At 44.0% G+C, this 13367-nt stretch overlaps 1 protein-coding gene across 1 annotated transcript; it reads right to left on the bottom strand.

Annotated features, from left to right (window-relative positions):
* Window positions 1–7802: 7802 nt before the first annotated feature.
* GPR6 (G protein-coupled receptor 6) lies at window positions 7803–10163 on the bottom strand. Its single transcript, XM_048844817.2, has 2 exons — window positions 9862–10163; window positions 7803–9226 (listed from the first exon to the last, which is right to left on the bottom strand). The coding sequence occupies exon 2, from the start codon at window positions 9200–9202 to the stop codon at window positions 8219–8221; it is 984 nt and encodes a 327-aa protein (XP_048700774.1). The 5' UTR covers window positions 9203–9226; window positions 9862–10163; the 3' UTR covers window positions 7803–8218.
* Between the last annotated feature and the right edge of the window lie 3204 nt (window positions 10164–13367).

Below are 13367 nucleotides of genomic sequence, written 5' to 3'. Positions count from 1 at the left end.
TGGAAGGAAATAGAAGGGCCTTTAGAAAGTTAATAGATTAGCTACCTTAATAATGTTGGGTCCAACTTCCTCTCAATGTTTTATGCTATTCCGTTTTTTCCTTTTCTCAGCATAGAGTCACAGAGTTTAAGGTTAGAAGGCCATCTACTCTGACCTCCTGCATAACACAGGCCATGGAATTTCAAATTATACATAGTGTAGTACAATTATAGTTCTTAATTTACTGAATATGGTCATGTCTAGGATTAGATTACTCTAATACAAGTGCACTGAAAACCCAGGATGAATCTGGACCATAGAATATTTTATAACTGATATCGGTATACTACTAATACTGCAAAAGACTCCCATGAAAATTACCCTTTAGCCTGTGGTAATAAAGCAGGAGTGCAGAGCAGAGAGGAGAGGGAGGAAATCTGTCATGGTTTCTACTTAAATAAAACCTATAATCAAGCAAGGAGGCAACATAACTTGCCATTTGGTTGAAATGTTTGCACATTGTTTTTGAAAAATATACCAACTAACAGTATAGCACAATATGCAACTTGTCTAATTTGATATGAAGAAGGGGGGTGAATACCTTCTAGGGGACTCTGGCTGTGTCCTGCACTGGGAATATTTTTTAAAAGAATCTCTATTTGGTGTAATCCATTCTTAAAGCAAGCCATGTACTCCTTTAGAAATATCAGAATAAGTCCCAGACAGAAGCAATCCCTAGCAGAGATGATGTATTCTTCCAGAGAAGGGGTAAATGCCATCAGCGGCAAGGAAATTATCTAAACTTCAATTTCTCTTCTTCTCAGTTCTGTTAAGGGTCTTACACTACAACCAACCATCAGTGTGGTATCTAAGCACTTTCCAGTGACACATTAAGCAACGTGACCAGCATCTGTTATGTGTGGACCCTTCTCCAAGCAGGAGGAAAATTTTAACAACGGGCACCCAATCACCCCTGACAACCGTATTCAGGTGAGAGAAACCAGAAAAATTGTTTTCTATCTTTAGCTTTTTATTTCTGTTGTCTTTACATAATTTAAAGGGATACAACTTTTTAAAAAAATCAACATTTTTACTGAAAATATATTACCTGCTGGTATGAAGTACTATCATGGAAAAAGAATGCAGGGGGTGAGAAGGTCTTTGTTTGCTTTGTGCAGTTGGCAGCATTTTGAGTATTAAGACAGTTTCATTTTCCCTGTGTATTCAGGCAGGCTGAAACTCACCTCTGTGCCAGAGCAAGGTCCATTAACCACTTAACTCTTGCTTAAGCACCCAAAAGTGGGCTGGTCCTCTGTATAGTGGTGAATTGCATCCTTGGTTGGTTAATCAGTTTCCCCCTGTCATTTATATGGACATTTTAAGCCCCAACTGGAAAGAGAAATTTTTTTACAATCACATTTCCCGATTCTTTGAAAACCTATAACAGATCGCAGGGGATCTCAGGGACAGTTGTACTACCAGAAATTAATTTTACCTCTTTTTAAATTGACTGTGTCCCTTTAAAATGATGACAGAAGACAGGTGATAACATACAATAACACAAACAAGGTTGTAGTTATGTAGTACAAGTGAGTCATTATATTGTTAAAAAATATAAATGTTTCATTTTTCAGGTGTAAAAATATGGGTTTTTTTTAACTCATTAAAGAGTTTGCTGTTTGACCTGTAATTTTGAATCTGGGTGACTTTTCAATATACAGTATAATGAGGCCCTGGGCCTGATTCTCCACTCACTTACATCAGTGTAACCATTGGTGTCAATGAAGTTACTCCTGTAAGTGAGAAGAGAATCAGGGTCTCCTTGGTGTTTTAGGGTCAGATTCTATCACTCTTACTCTCATGGAGTAGTTCTCTACTCTCCGTCATCAGTCCCACTGATCGGAATGGAACAAATCACAGAAGATGGTATTCTCAGCATGAGTAAAGGGGGCAGAATCTGGCCCTTACAGATTTTGCATTTCTCACATGATTTTCAAGTTTATGAATAAGCTGTCAGTTGCTAATGAAAATTAGAGTTGACACTAAAGGGTTACCGTCTCAAGTTTAAAAGTGTTTTAATATAGCATAATCACTGCCTTTATGCCTATGACTTTCTAGCTCCTTTTGAAGTCAGTAACAAAACTCACATTGACTTCAGTAGGAGCAGGTTGGGACCTCTTTACATATGTGCCTTTTGTGATAGATATATCAAATTTTCTGCAATATCCAGAACAAACCTTATTGAATTAAGTTTAAGTATCTTAAGAGTTCATTCTATTAAAAATGTAAATGCTTATGTATTACTGTGTAATTGTATGTAATGTCTCTAGGGGGGAAACATACCTAATGTAAACCATAGGAAGTGTTAGGCGCTTCAAAGGACTCTTTTAAACAATGTGCCAGACAACAATGCATTTTCAGTTAAGTGGGTTTCCTAGGAAAACTCTAGGGGGCAGTGAATGCAAATGTCCCATTTTGCAAAATCCCAGCCTGTTAAAGCTATGCCCTGAGGAGAGGTCCATTGTCTACTGTAGGAGTGAACAGTCATCCCTCCCTGTCAATCTCCGAGGGAGGCCACGCCTCCTCACTGTCACACGCATAGAATGTGAATCTGTAAAAATGGGACAAATTAGCTGTCTCTGGAGCTCAGACCCTCTGGGCTGGGCCAAGCAGTAATTTGCCATTGGGGCTCAAGCCCACAAGCAGGGTGACACACCCAAACAGTCTAAGGCTCCAGTCTTTAGGTAGGGAGAACAATGAATAGTCTAGGGGCCCAGGCTCTCAGGTAGGGAGGGGCACTAAACAGTCTAAGGCCCTCACCCTAAGGATCTAGCATACTAGTTCTGGCAGACTGTAGACCAAGATAGGCCTTCTGGCCTAAGGTGCAGAGGCTGCCACCCCAGGAATGGGGTTGATAGCAAGCGGGTATGGGGTCCCAGCCCCACCCTACTCCACTGTGTCCCAGCCCAAGAGCTTAACAATGGCAGAGTGTTTCACCACTGGGTCAGCGGGGATTCGGCTGCAGCACACTGACCTGGGTTCAGGCAGCAACACAGCTGGACGATAGTCAGCTGTCCCTGGGCTACTTCCTATCCTCCCTTCAGGGTGTATCTGAATCCCAGGGTCATCCTCCTTCTCCCTGGGGTACACTGCCAGTGGCAATCCCAGCAGCTCCTCAGCATCTGGCATGTCTGGCAGCTCTAGTAAGTCCTCAGGACGTCAACAGTCTTCTGCAGGCTCCTGCTGCTGGAGCAGGTTCAAAGTGTCTGTCTCCCTCAAGTGAACTGCAGGGCCTGCTTTTTGTATTTCCTGTTCCTGTCCCACCCCTCTGCTTCAGCAGGGCGGGCATGGCCTACCGGGTTCTGCCCACCAGGCGTCATGCAGCCATCCCTCCCTGACAATCTCTGAGGGAGGCCATGCCTCCTTGCTACATCTACCGATTACCTGCTCCCAGAATCTGTCGATCAGAGTTCTCAACTATATAAAGGGCAGGATGACTTATTCATGGGTGTGCTTGTTCTGAGCAAAGGCGGTTATGAACTTGTAACCACAGAAAAACCCTTGGTGGCGTTTTAAGGAATGACTCCTACCAGAGTCCTTCCTGGAATTAGGGTTGATGTCTAGTAAGCTTATTAGAATGCGTGTAGGGTATTTTTTATTGTTTTAAAATGTTTTCTCTGAAATGCTTTCACCTTAAGAATAAACGTACTTGATTAGAAAAAGCTGTGTGGTACCTCATAACTGAGGGCACTTACAACTTTTTATGGCCGGGGTGGGCAAACTACGGCCCACGGGCCAGATCTAGCCCCTCAGGGCTTTGGATCCGGCCCGCGGGACTTGCCCCCCGTGGTGCCGCAGGCCCCGAGCCGCTCTCAGAAGCAGCCAGCACCATGTCCCTGCAGCCCCCGGGGTGGGGGGGGGAACAGAGGGCTCCATGCGTTTTCCTTACCTCCAGGCACTGCCCTCCACAGCTCCCATTGGCCGGGAATGGGGAACTGCAGCCAATGGGAGCTTCAAGGGACGTACCTGGAGGCATGGCAAGGGCAGCGCGTGGAGTCCTGTGCCCCCCCATCCTCCAGGGGCCGCACAGGGACGTGGTTCCAGCCGCTTCCCAGAGCAGCGCAGCGTGGAGCCAGGGCAGGCATGCAGGGAGCCTGCCCAGGCCCCAGTGCATGCTGCTGCCACCCTGGAGCCACTTTAGGTAAGCAGCGCCGGGTTGGAGCCTGAACCCCTCCTGAACCCCACCCCCCAACTCCCTGCCCTAAGCCCCCTGCCTGCACCTCGCACCCCCTGTGCACCCCAACCCCCTGCCCTGAGCCCCCTCATACATCCCTCACCCCTCCTCTGCCCCAATCCCTTGCCCTAGCCTGTTCCTGCACACCGCACCCCCTCCCGCACCCCACACTCCCTCCTGTACCCCAACCCCCTGCCCCGGCCCTGCATACAATTTCCCCACCCAGATGTGGTCCTCAGCTCAAAAAGTTTGCCCACCCCTGGTTTACGGCCTCTGAGAAGAGAGCAAAACAGAATTGCTTAAACAATCTGAATTGCTGGGGAATTCACAGGGTAGGCAGGGAACTGTGCAGCCTGGTAATAGCCCAGTCAGGAGTGAGATATGTATCTCTGCTCAAGAGAGGTGATAGCTGGGGAGCGGAAAGCCTGAGAGTAGGTGTCTTTGATGAACAATAGAGGAGGAATACAGTTGAAGTTGCCCAGAACTGTGACACTATTACATTATCTATTTTACCATAAAAATTACCGATAACTTTAAAGGTGGGCACCTCATGGTATATTTTCAATGAGGGCTACACATAAAATACCATAATCGCATATCACGCCCAACAGTTGCACTGAAGTCAATGGAAATTTTGCATACTTTGCAAGGGACTGCCAGCTTGGGATGAGCATTTGTTTTTGTAAAAATAACTACTTTAAGGCCTATGCTTGCAAATATTTCCAAGAGTAGGGCTCATTTCTGGCAGAGGTCTCATGGAAATAAGTAAAAAGAAAAGGAGTACTTGTGGCACCTTAGAGAGTAACCAATTTATTTGAGCATAAGTTTTCGTGAGCTACAGCTCACTTCATCGGATGCTTATGCTCAAATAAATTGGTTAGTCTCTAAGGTGCCACAAGGACTCCTTTTCTTTTTGCGAATACAGACTAACACGGCTGCTACTCTGAAACATGGAAATAAGTGTTTGTCAGAGTGGCTATTTTTATGATAATAGATTACCATCCCAATTCTGAGGTCCCTACACAGGCAAAATTCCCCATATACTTTAGTGTGGGTTTGGGGAATACAGGATCAGACCTGATACGTGAATTGGACTGACTTCAGCTAGTAAGCACAATTGGTAGAAGCAACCCTCAAAGTGGTGGTTCTTGTTGATTATTATGATACATTTCATAGTTGATTAGTAATATAAATTCCAGCATATAATTAAATATTTTGTCAAAAATCATTCAGCAGCCAAGGTAAACCAGCAGTTTGCCAGTTTAAAATTGTGTGTGTGCAGAGGCTGCAAATGTAAAACCATCTTCTAAAGCAAATGCCCGCTTCTTTACTTTATATAGCAATCTAAGCAAGAAAAAAATATGTAGTATAAATCTATAAAATCACTGGATTTCCTCTCATGGTGTTTTCAGCCAAGGACTATGCTTTCTGTTTCTCTAGAGTGAGATCTGATTTGAGGAGGCAGATATTTTGTAGTCTGTGCTAATATTATTCTGCTCAGGTATCCCTGCAGATCAAGACTCTGGAAATGAAAGGCCATATTTTACTGCAACTAGATTGACGTCAATTCCAGTCCAAGGGGGTAGCCAAAACAAAATCAAAATACCACCCCCACTTTGGTTTACTCCTTCCCAGGAATTATTAGCTTGGTCAGCAAAAGGTTTCTTAACATGGTATATGCCAAAAAAAAGTATTACAAATGGCTGTAATCATTAAAAATAAGTCTGATACTCATTACAGTAGTAGAAGAATGCTTATTATTATTTTTTTAAAAATCACAATACTTCTAATTTAAAATAAGGGATTATTTTCAGTTTTGTTAAATGTTATTGTAAATTATTGAGAAAATGGTTAATAAAAATGTGTTTACATTATACAAACAAAATGCAAAATAAATTAACTAGTAAATATTATATATGCTGGTCTAAAACTGTACTCAGAACACACCTGAAGATTGTATGAGGGTAAATAACTATGAATTGCTTCCATTTCTCTGTTCAGCAATTTTAATTACTGGAATGATAGTTCCTATCTAAATCAGAGAACCTATTGCAGTCTCGATGTATAGTTTTGATGGTATTCAGGCTGAGATAACAACAAATTATAAAGCTAAATCCTAGAAGGTGGTAAGTTTTATTGACTGGTCTTAGCCACCTGTTGATCATCTCTCTTGGCGATTAATTTTGTTAAATAACATCTGAGTACAAAAACACCGGGGAACAAATTACTTCAATGGAGTTAAAATAGGGATGAATTTGGCCTTGTGTGGACTAACGTCTTCAGAATTTTCAGTTGATGGGCATTTTGACATATCACAAAGGCTACTTTATATCAACTTTATAACAACACCAGATAAAGGTCTTTGATCATGGAGATATTAATGAGTGATGCTGTCACTTCTATGACTGATTATTGTAACATTTATTTGAGGATCTTCCAAAAACTATCAAAAAACTGCAGCTGATACATAATAAATAAAATTTTTACTAATAAGGGTTATGAGAGTCTGGGTTCTAGTTGTTTGATCACATTACTTTTAAACTGAAAAGTCATTCATTACCAGTGAAATTGCATATTGATATTAAAAGTACTTTGGCTTTAATATAAATTTAGAAATACTGCTCGAGAATCTCTATGACTTACTATGTTCTTATGGCCCTAGTCATTCCAGGAGATGAGTGTTTGTTTGGTGGTTTGCCTTGGGTATAGTTTGGAAATAGTAGAGGCTACATTCTTTAATATTTTTGCCCTATACACATGAATAGAGGTTTAATCTGTTGCAGCCTTTAACTAAAAGTTGAAAGGGTAAGTGATAAATCATAATTTCACTGAATTTAAATAGTAAAGTGTCCAGCAATATTTTTGAAGTGTGCTGCATATACAATGTAGCATTACTAAAAGAATCAGTTGTCTAGGAATTTGATCTTCAGTGAACAAATCCTTCAAAGCTTACATGTAATGTTCACCTGGCTCCTGGCAAAAATCACTCAACTAAGCCACTGGGTTGTCAGAAAATTTTAAACTGCTCCAAGACAGGCAGACAACAAAGCAGCACTTACGTGATTCTCCCCATTAGTGTTAGAGTTCAATCAAGCAGAGGGAAAGAGAAACACATTTAGCTTCAGAATGGTAGATGGTCACATAAGCCAATTTATGATGGCCTTGTACAAGCTTTTAGGGAATCAACTGATTATTTCCCCAAATCAACTGATTTTATTTCTCCTTTAAGGGGAGAAATAAGGGAGTTTAGGCTGAAACTGAAAAGCATCTTGGATATTTTTCCCTTAATTTTTTAAAATGTAATATTTTAATATGGGACCAACCTATGAATAAAAGATGAGACCCTGTGAGAATTGGAGAAAAAAATCAATAAGATAAGATAAATAAATACTAGTCAGGATAATGAAAGAAAACAATCAAAAATAGCAGTTAAGCATTTTTGTGAGATATTTCCTCTGCATACGTAAAATATAGTAGTTTCCTTAGCTACAAGTACAGGGTGAGCTTTTTAGAGTAAACAAAAAGGGATCTTGCTCAGCTGGCAGGCTTTCAAGCTTTCATATCTCTGTAATCAGTTAAACACACAAAATAAAATTACACGTTCAAGGCATTTATTTCTTTGTGTACAAAATGTTATAATTTGTCAACATTGTGCAGCAAAATATACTCACACATAAAATACATTTCACTTCCCTTCTCTCTGCCCTTGGAAGTGGCAACACTGTTTGGCACTTCAGCAGCTAGAAATAAAGTGCTAGAATTAAGCAGTATTGGAATGTCTTCATTTTACAAATGTGATGTACAATTCTGGGTGCAACCACAGTTTTTTTACAGACGTGAAAGCTCCATACCTGAACATTCCAAAGAATACAAATATATGTACATAAAGTGCTAAGGTTTAAGCATGTTTTCAACAACTTCACAACATGGATCTAGTTCATTACAGGCACTGTAATTTACTAAGTAGCTTGTCTCTTTGGGCAGCACTACAAAAAGAAAAGCCACTTAGACATCACTGGGTGATCTTGAACGAAAGGACACTTTAGACTGAAAGCAGCCACAAAAAAGAACCCACATCGCCCTCTGAATTTCTTGGTTTCTGTAGGCATAAATGATAGGATTGATCATGGAGTTGTAAGTAGCAGGCAGAAGTGTGGCGTAAGTGTACACAGAAGGGTAGTCAAGATCTCCAACTACACAATAGATTGCAAATGGTAACCAGCTTGCTCCAAAGGTCCCAATAATTATAGCAAGCGTAGAGACTCCTTTTTTAGTAGCAACATAGTGAGATGCAGTCAAAAAATGTTGCTGGAGAGCTATCTGATGTGCATGCCTGCAAACTATTTTGCAGATTTTAATGTACAGATGAAGCATGATGATAAAAACCAAAAAGAAAGAGGCAGACAGCAAAGTCACGTTACTTTTGGTCAAGGGTCTGACAATACTGCAGGATGAATAGTCATCTAGACAATTCCAGCCTAGAACAGGTAGTAGTCCCAAGCAGAGGGACACCCCCCAGGTAACGACCAGCATCATATGAATGCAGAGGACCGTCTTCTCTGAGTAATAAGTCAGTGCATTGTACAGGGAAAGGTAACGATCAACTGTGATGGCTAACAAGCTACTCACAGAAGCAGTGAAGGAGGCAACTAAGAATCCAACGGTAATAAGGCTAATGGTCTCTGACTGGATCACATATTGAAAAACAAAATTCAGGATTAAGCCAACTCCAGCCAGTAGGTCCGCTGTGGCCAGGCTCCCAATGAGCACAAACATAGGGGTTCTCAGGGTGGGAGTGTAGAATATAATGGCCACCACGATGGCATTTTCACAGGCGATGATGGTCCCGGAGATGCAGAGCACAACGTCCCAGGGGTTGATGGCAAAGACGGGGAGCTGCGAGGAGAGCTCCAGGGAAGAGTTGCCATGGCTGGCTTGCATGCGGGCTAAAGGGACCCCGGTGCCATTGAGCGAGCCGCTTTCATTCATCTCTGCCGAAGCCAGGTGCGCCGCCTGCGAGCAGAAGAGGCGAGGAGGCAAATGAGCACAAAGTGAGCAGCGGGGGCAGCTCCAGGCTCCTTTCCCCTGCCCCCCAGACTGCCGGGGCGCGGGGAGAGGACAGGACCGCGCCTGGCGGGGCGGGGCGGGTCACGCCTGAGAGGGAAGGAAACGTGCCCAGGGAAGGGTGGGGGGATGTGGCAGAATAAAGGCCAACCCCCCGCCACCAGCGGGAAGGCAGGAAAGACACGAGGCAGCGGCTCAGAGCCCTGACCGTGGTGCTGAACCCGCCGGTCCCCGTGCCAGCCGCTGCGCTGAGCCCAGCCGGGGGTGCGCTTGGCCAGGCGCAGGGCCCGGGCGCTGCAGTTTTTGCCGCCCCAAGCTGTGAAAAAAACCGGCCGCCGCGGCTCTGAGGGGCAAAAGGCAGAAGCCGCCGCCGATCTCCCGCCGCGGCCGGAGGCCCCGCCGCCCCTGTCGAAGGGGCGCCCCACGCACCTGCTTGGCACGCTGGTGCCTGCAGCCCGCCCTGGCCCAAGCGCGGGGTGGCTGGGCACAGCCCGGGGCAGGCTGCGGGGCTGCGGCACGAGCCGCGGGAGCGGGCTCCGCCGCCGAGCCGCGATCCGGGGAGGGCAGTTGCACCGGGTCCTTACTTGGGATCAGGGCTGGCAGACGCTTCTCATGAGCGCGGCGGGGCCGGCTGCCGAGCGGGGCCGGGGCGGCCAGGAGCCGGGGCGGCCAGGAGGCAGCTGGCGGAGCGGGCAGGGGCAGGCGGGCTGCTGCTGCTGCTGCTGCGGCTGCTGCTGCCGCCGCCTCCCGTGTGTGTGAGAGTGTGAGGGCGCGCGGGCGGCCGCCGGCTTGTTCCGAATGTGACGTCAATGGCAGACCGAGGGCAGGGGCAGAACTCCGGCGGCGGCACGTGGCCCCGGGTCCAGCGCGGAGGGGAGGGGGGAGACACAGCAGCCGCCGAGCAGGGGAGGGCAGAGGCGGCAGCGCGCGGGGGAGGGGGAGTCAGCAGGGCGGGAAGTCGCGGGAGAGGAGGGACATGAGCACTGGCAGGAGCAGTGGGGGCAGGGGCAGCACTGACGGCAGGAGGAGAGACAGCGGCATAGAAAGGACGGGGCAGCACTGAGGGAGGGGCAGCACCGATGGGAGGAGAGCAGGAGCAGCACGGAGGGCAGGCGGAGGGGGCGGCATTGAGGGGGAGGGAGGGAGGTGGGAGAGGCACAGGGAGTTAGCGGGCAGGAGATGGCAAGAACTGGGGCTCCCTTCCTCCCCTCCTGTAAAGCAAAGAGCACTACTTCTGGTGAACCCCCAGCTGGAAGAGACTGCATCGCAGCTGCCCGTTGGGGGGCGGGGGGAGGGAGCTATAGAGTAAGAGATGCTAAGAGGCGCTTCCAGGGGCTAAGATGAAGGCAGAGAAGGCGCCCTTCCCCCGCGCCCATTTCTCCTTTCCCTCTTTGCGCCATCTGAGCAAGCTAGCCCATGGTCTTGTGCGTGCGTGTTGGGGGGAGGAACATAAGAACGGCTGTACTGGGTCAGACTAAGGGTTCATCTAGCCCCAGAGCCTGGGTGCTGACAGTGGCCAATACCAGGTGCCCCAGAGGAAATGAGAAGAACAGGTACTCAGCAAGTGTAGCAATCCAGTCCCCCACCTAGTCCCAGCTTCTGGAAAACAGAGGCTAGGGACACTGCCCAAGGGGACACTTTACTGTGCAGGTCTCAGTGTGATTTTCATTCCTGAATATTTAAGCAGTTGAAGCCCAGCCCCAATAGGAACCGAGGAAAAGACTTGTGCTTTCTTGACAACAGATTTTGCCCTGTGAATTGTCACCCCATAAAGCAAGTAGCTATACTGACAGCGTGAGCACTCTACTGCAACATGCTGTAGAAAGCAAGGGAGTTTTCCAGGTCATTCATGGTCAGCACAGTTTCAAATTGATTCCCTTACAAATAATTTTGTAAGACAAACAATAAGTCTAGATCACTGACTGTATTTAGGACTTTGAAAAGGGGCGCACTGTTTATGCAAATACTATATATTTCACAGTAAATAGGGGTCTAACAGCCCTAGCTAACACTTGCTACCTAAAAAAACAGGGTTCAACATCATTCACCAACATAATAATGAAATTAAATGAAACCACATATATATTACTGGCTCTCTCAAGAATTAAAAAAACAAACAAAAAAATCAACCAGCCAACCCCCACACACTCAACTAAGAACTATCAAAATAATATCTTAAAAGAGAAATCCAGAGATGCATACTTTGAATAGACAACTTTCTTTGAAGTGAAAAAGAGATGCTGTGGTTAAAATTACATCTCTATTATGATTCTCCCCACTTAGAGTCGTATGTAACAGCCTAATGAATAGTCCTTAGGCAGAAGAGATTCCCATCTTCAATGTTCACTTGTGTTTTGTTTGCATCCAATTAATTGTCATTATTCTTGGATAAAGGACAAATATTAAACAATATTTCTTCTGACCTAAACTCAGGTGTCTGATAGATACAGTTCTTAAGTTGATTATTACCAAACAAAAATAAGATTTAGCTAGAAGATAAAACCTAGAGCATATTCTATATCACGTTACTGTTTATTTGGGAAGAATAATCCAGTTTCTCCTTTATTTCTGGCTCTTCTTTTCCTTCTTTTTTTTGTATGGATTTCTCTTTGGAGCCCTATCCATATTCTCTCTATAGGCAAGATATTGGAAGTTTTGTGTTTGTACACCACCTAGCACAATGGGGTCCAACCTATCATTTTGCCTGGTAGTAGCAATATGAATATTAAATAATAATAAAGGAAGTCGTTGTTTGGTTAGCAGTCCATAAACATTCTTTACTTTCCTTTTCCAGTAAGAAATAATATTCCAGTGGTGACAACCTGCTCAACACTGTGGATATCCTCACAGCTTTTCCTAAGGCTGACCCCAAAATGATGTGATCACAATAGATTGAAGTCAATTACATTGGAAAGACGGGTGGGGATAGTTTCTCAGGCTCACTTTTTGCTGTCTTCCATTCAAATAGCTGTAGCATCCAATATGTGCCCTCTATTAAAAGATAATAGCTGGGGAAATAAAGTGTAGCTGTTTGTTTCACGGTGATTATGGTCTCATTAATTTTATTTAATTATGTATTAATTAGATAATGCGTGTAAAAAGCTTTGATGATAAAAAGTAGTTCATAAAAGTGCTAAGTATTATTACTGACTATTTGTAAGTTGCTACCAATTGTTGTTTTACATATGATTATTTGGAACAAAGCAAATCTTTAAAAAAAATCCCATTTCACCTTTTCACAAGCACATTTGAACTACAGAAGAGTCATTTTTCGCTCTCCAACATAAGGAATCCTTAAAATAAAGAGAAAAAATGGGGATACACAGATGGTGAACTACACAATGCTGACATTTCAGATATTTCCATCCAGCTGGTGTAAGAGAGCTTTTTAAACATCTCAAAACCCATTTATTTACATCTTAAAGTGTATGAGTGCTGAGCTTACCTCATCACATTGTGTCATTATTTACCAGCATCTGGTTAACGTTTCCCCTTTGCTGATCTTTTAGATTTATGTCCAGATTCTATCTGCACACATACCGCACCACTACTGCTACTAGCAAAAAGCAAACTTAACAGATACCCAGGTGCCATTTAATATATTGGATACAGAACTTTCATCTGTCCAAATACATTTTCTCTTTCATACATAATGTTTCCCATGGGATTTTCTGGCTCTGCTTCTTCTTTTACAAATTTTTTCAAGCACTTGTTTTGCTTTTTCCTCTCTGTGTATATTATATACAGTAATTATTTTACCAGTACTACTGAAGAATCTTTTTTCTTGTTGTGTAACTGTGCTATATATGATTACATAAGCACAGAAATACAGCTATATAAATAGCTGTACCACAGAAATATAACTATACAATTTGCCATACCACTTATTTTTAGTTTTCTGTGTTTAGGATACATCTTTTTTCTATACAAATAAAACTGCATTGTCAAATGGATGTTTATGAGTAGTTGTAGTAGTCACATTTTATTTTTGAATTGCTGGTATATTACACAGGGCCAAATTCAGCCCTGGTGTAATCAGGTGAAATCTGACAAACGACATTGCACCTGCTTACTTGGGGGATGAACTTGG

This window comes from Caretta caretta, chromosome 3 (genome assembly GCF_965140235.1).
Source record: "Caretta caretta isolate rCarCar2 chromosome 3, rCarCar1.hap1, whole genome shotgun sequence".
Taxonomy (NCBI): domain Eukaryota; kingdom Metazoa; phylum Chordata; order Testudines; family Cheloniidae; genus Caretta; species Caretta caretta.
The sequence above is the reverse complement of the archived record's forward strand: the minus strand, read 5'-3'. Positions and strand labels throughout refer to the sequence as shown.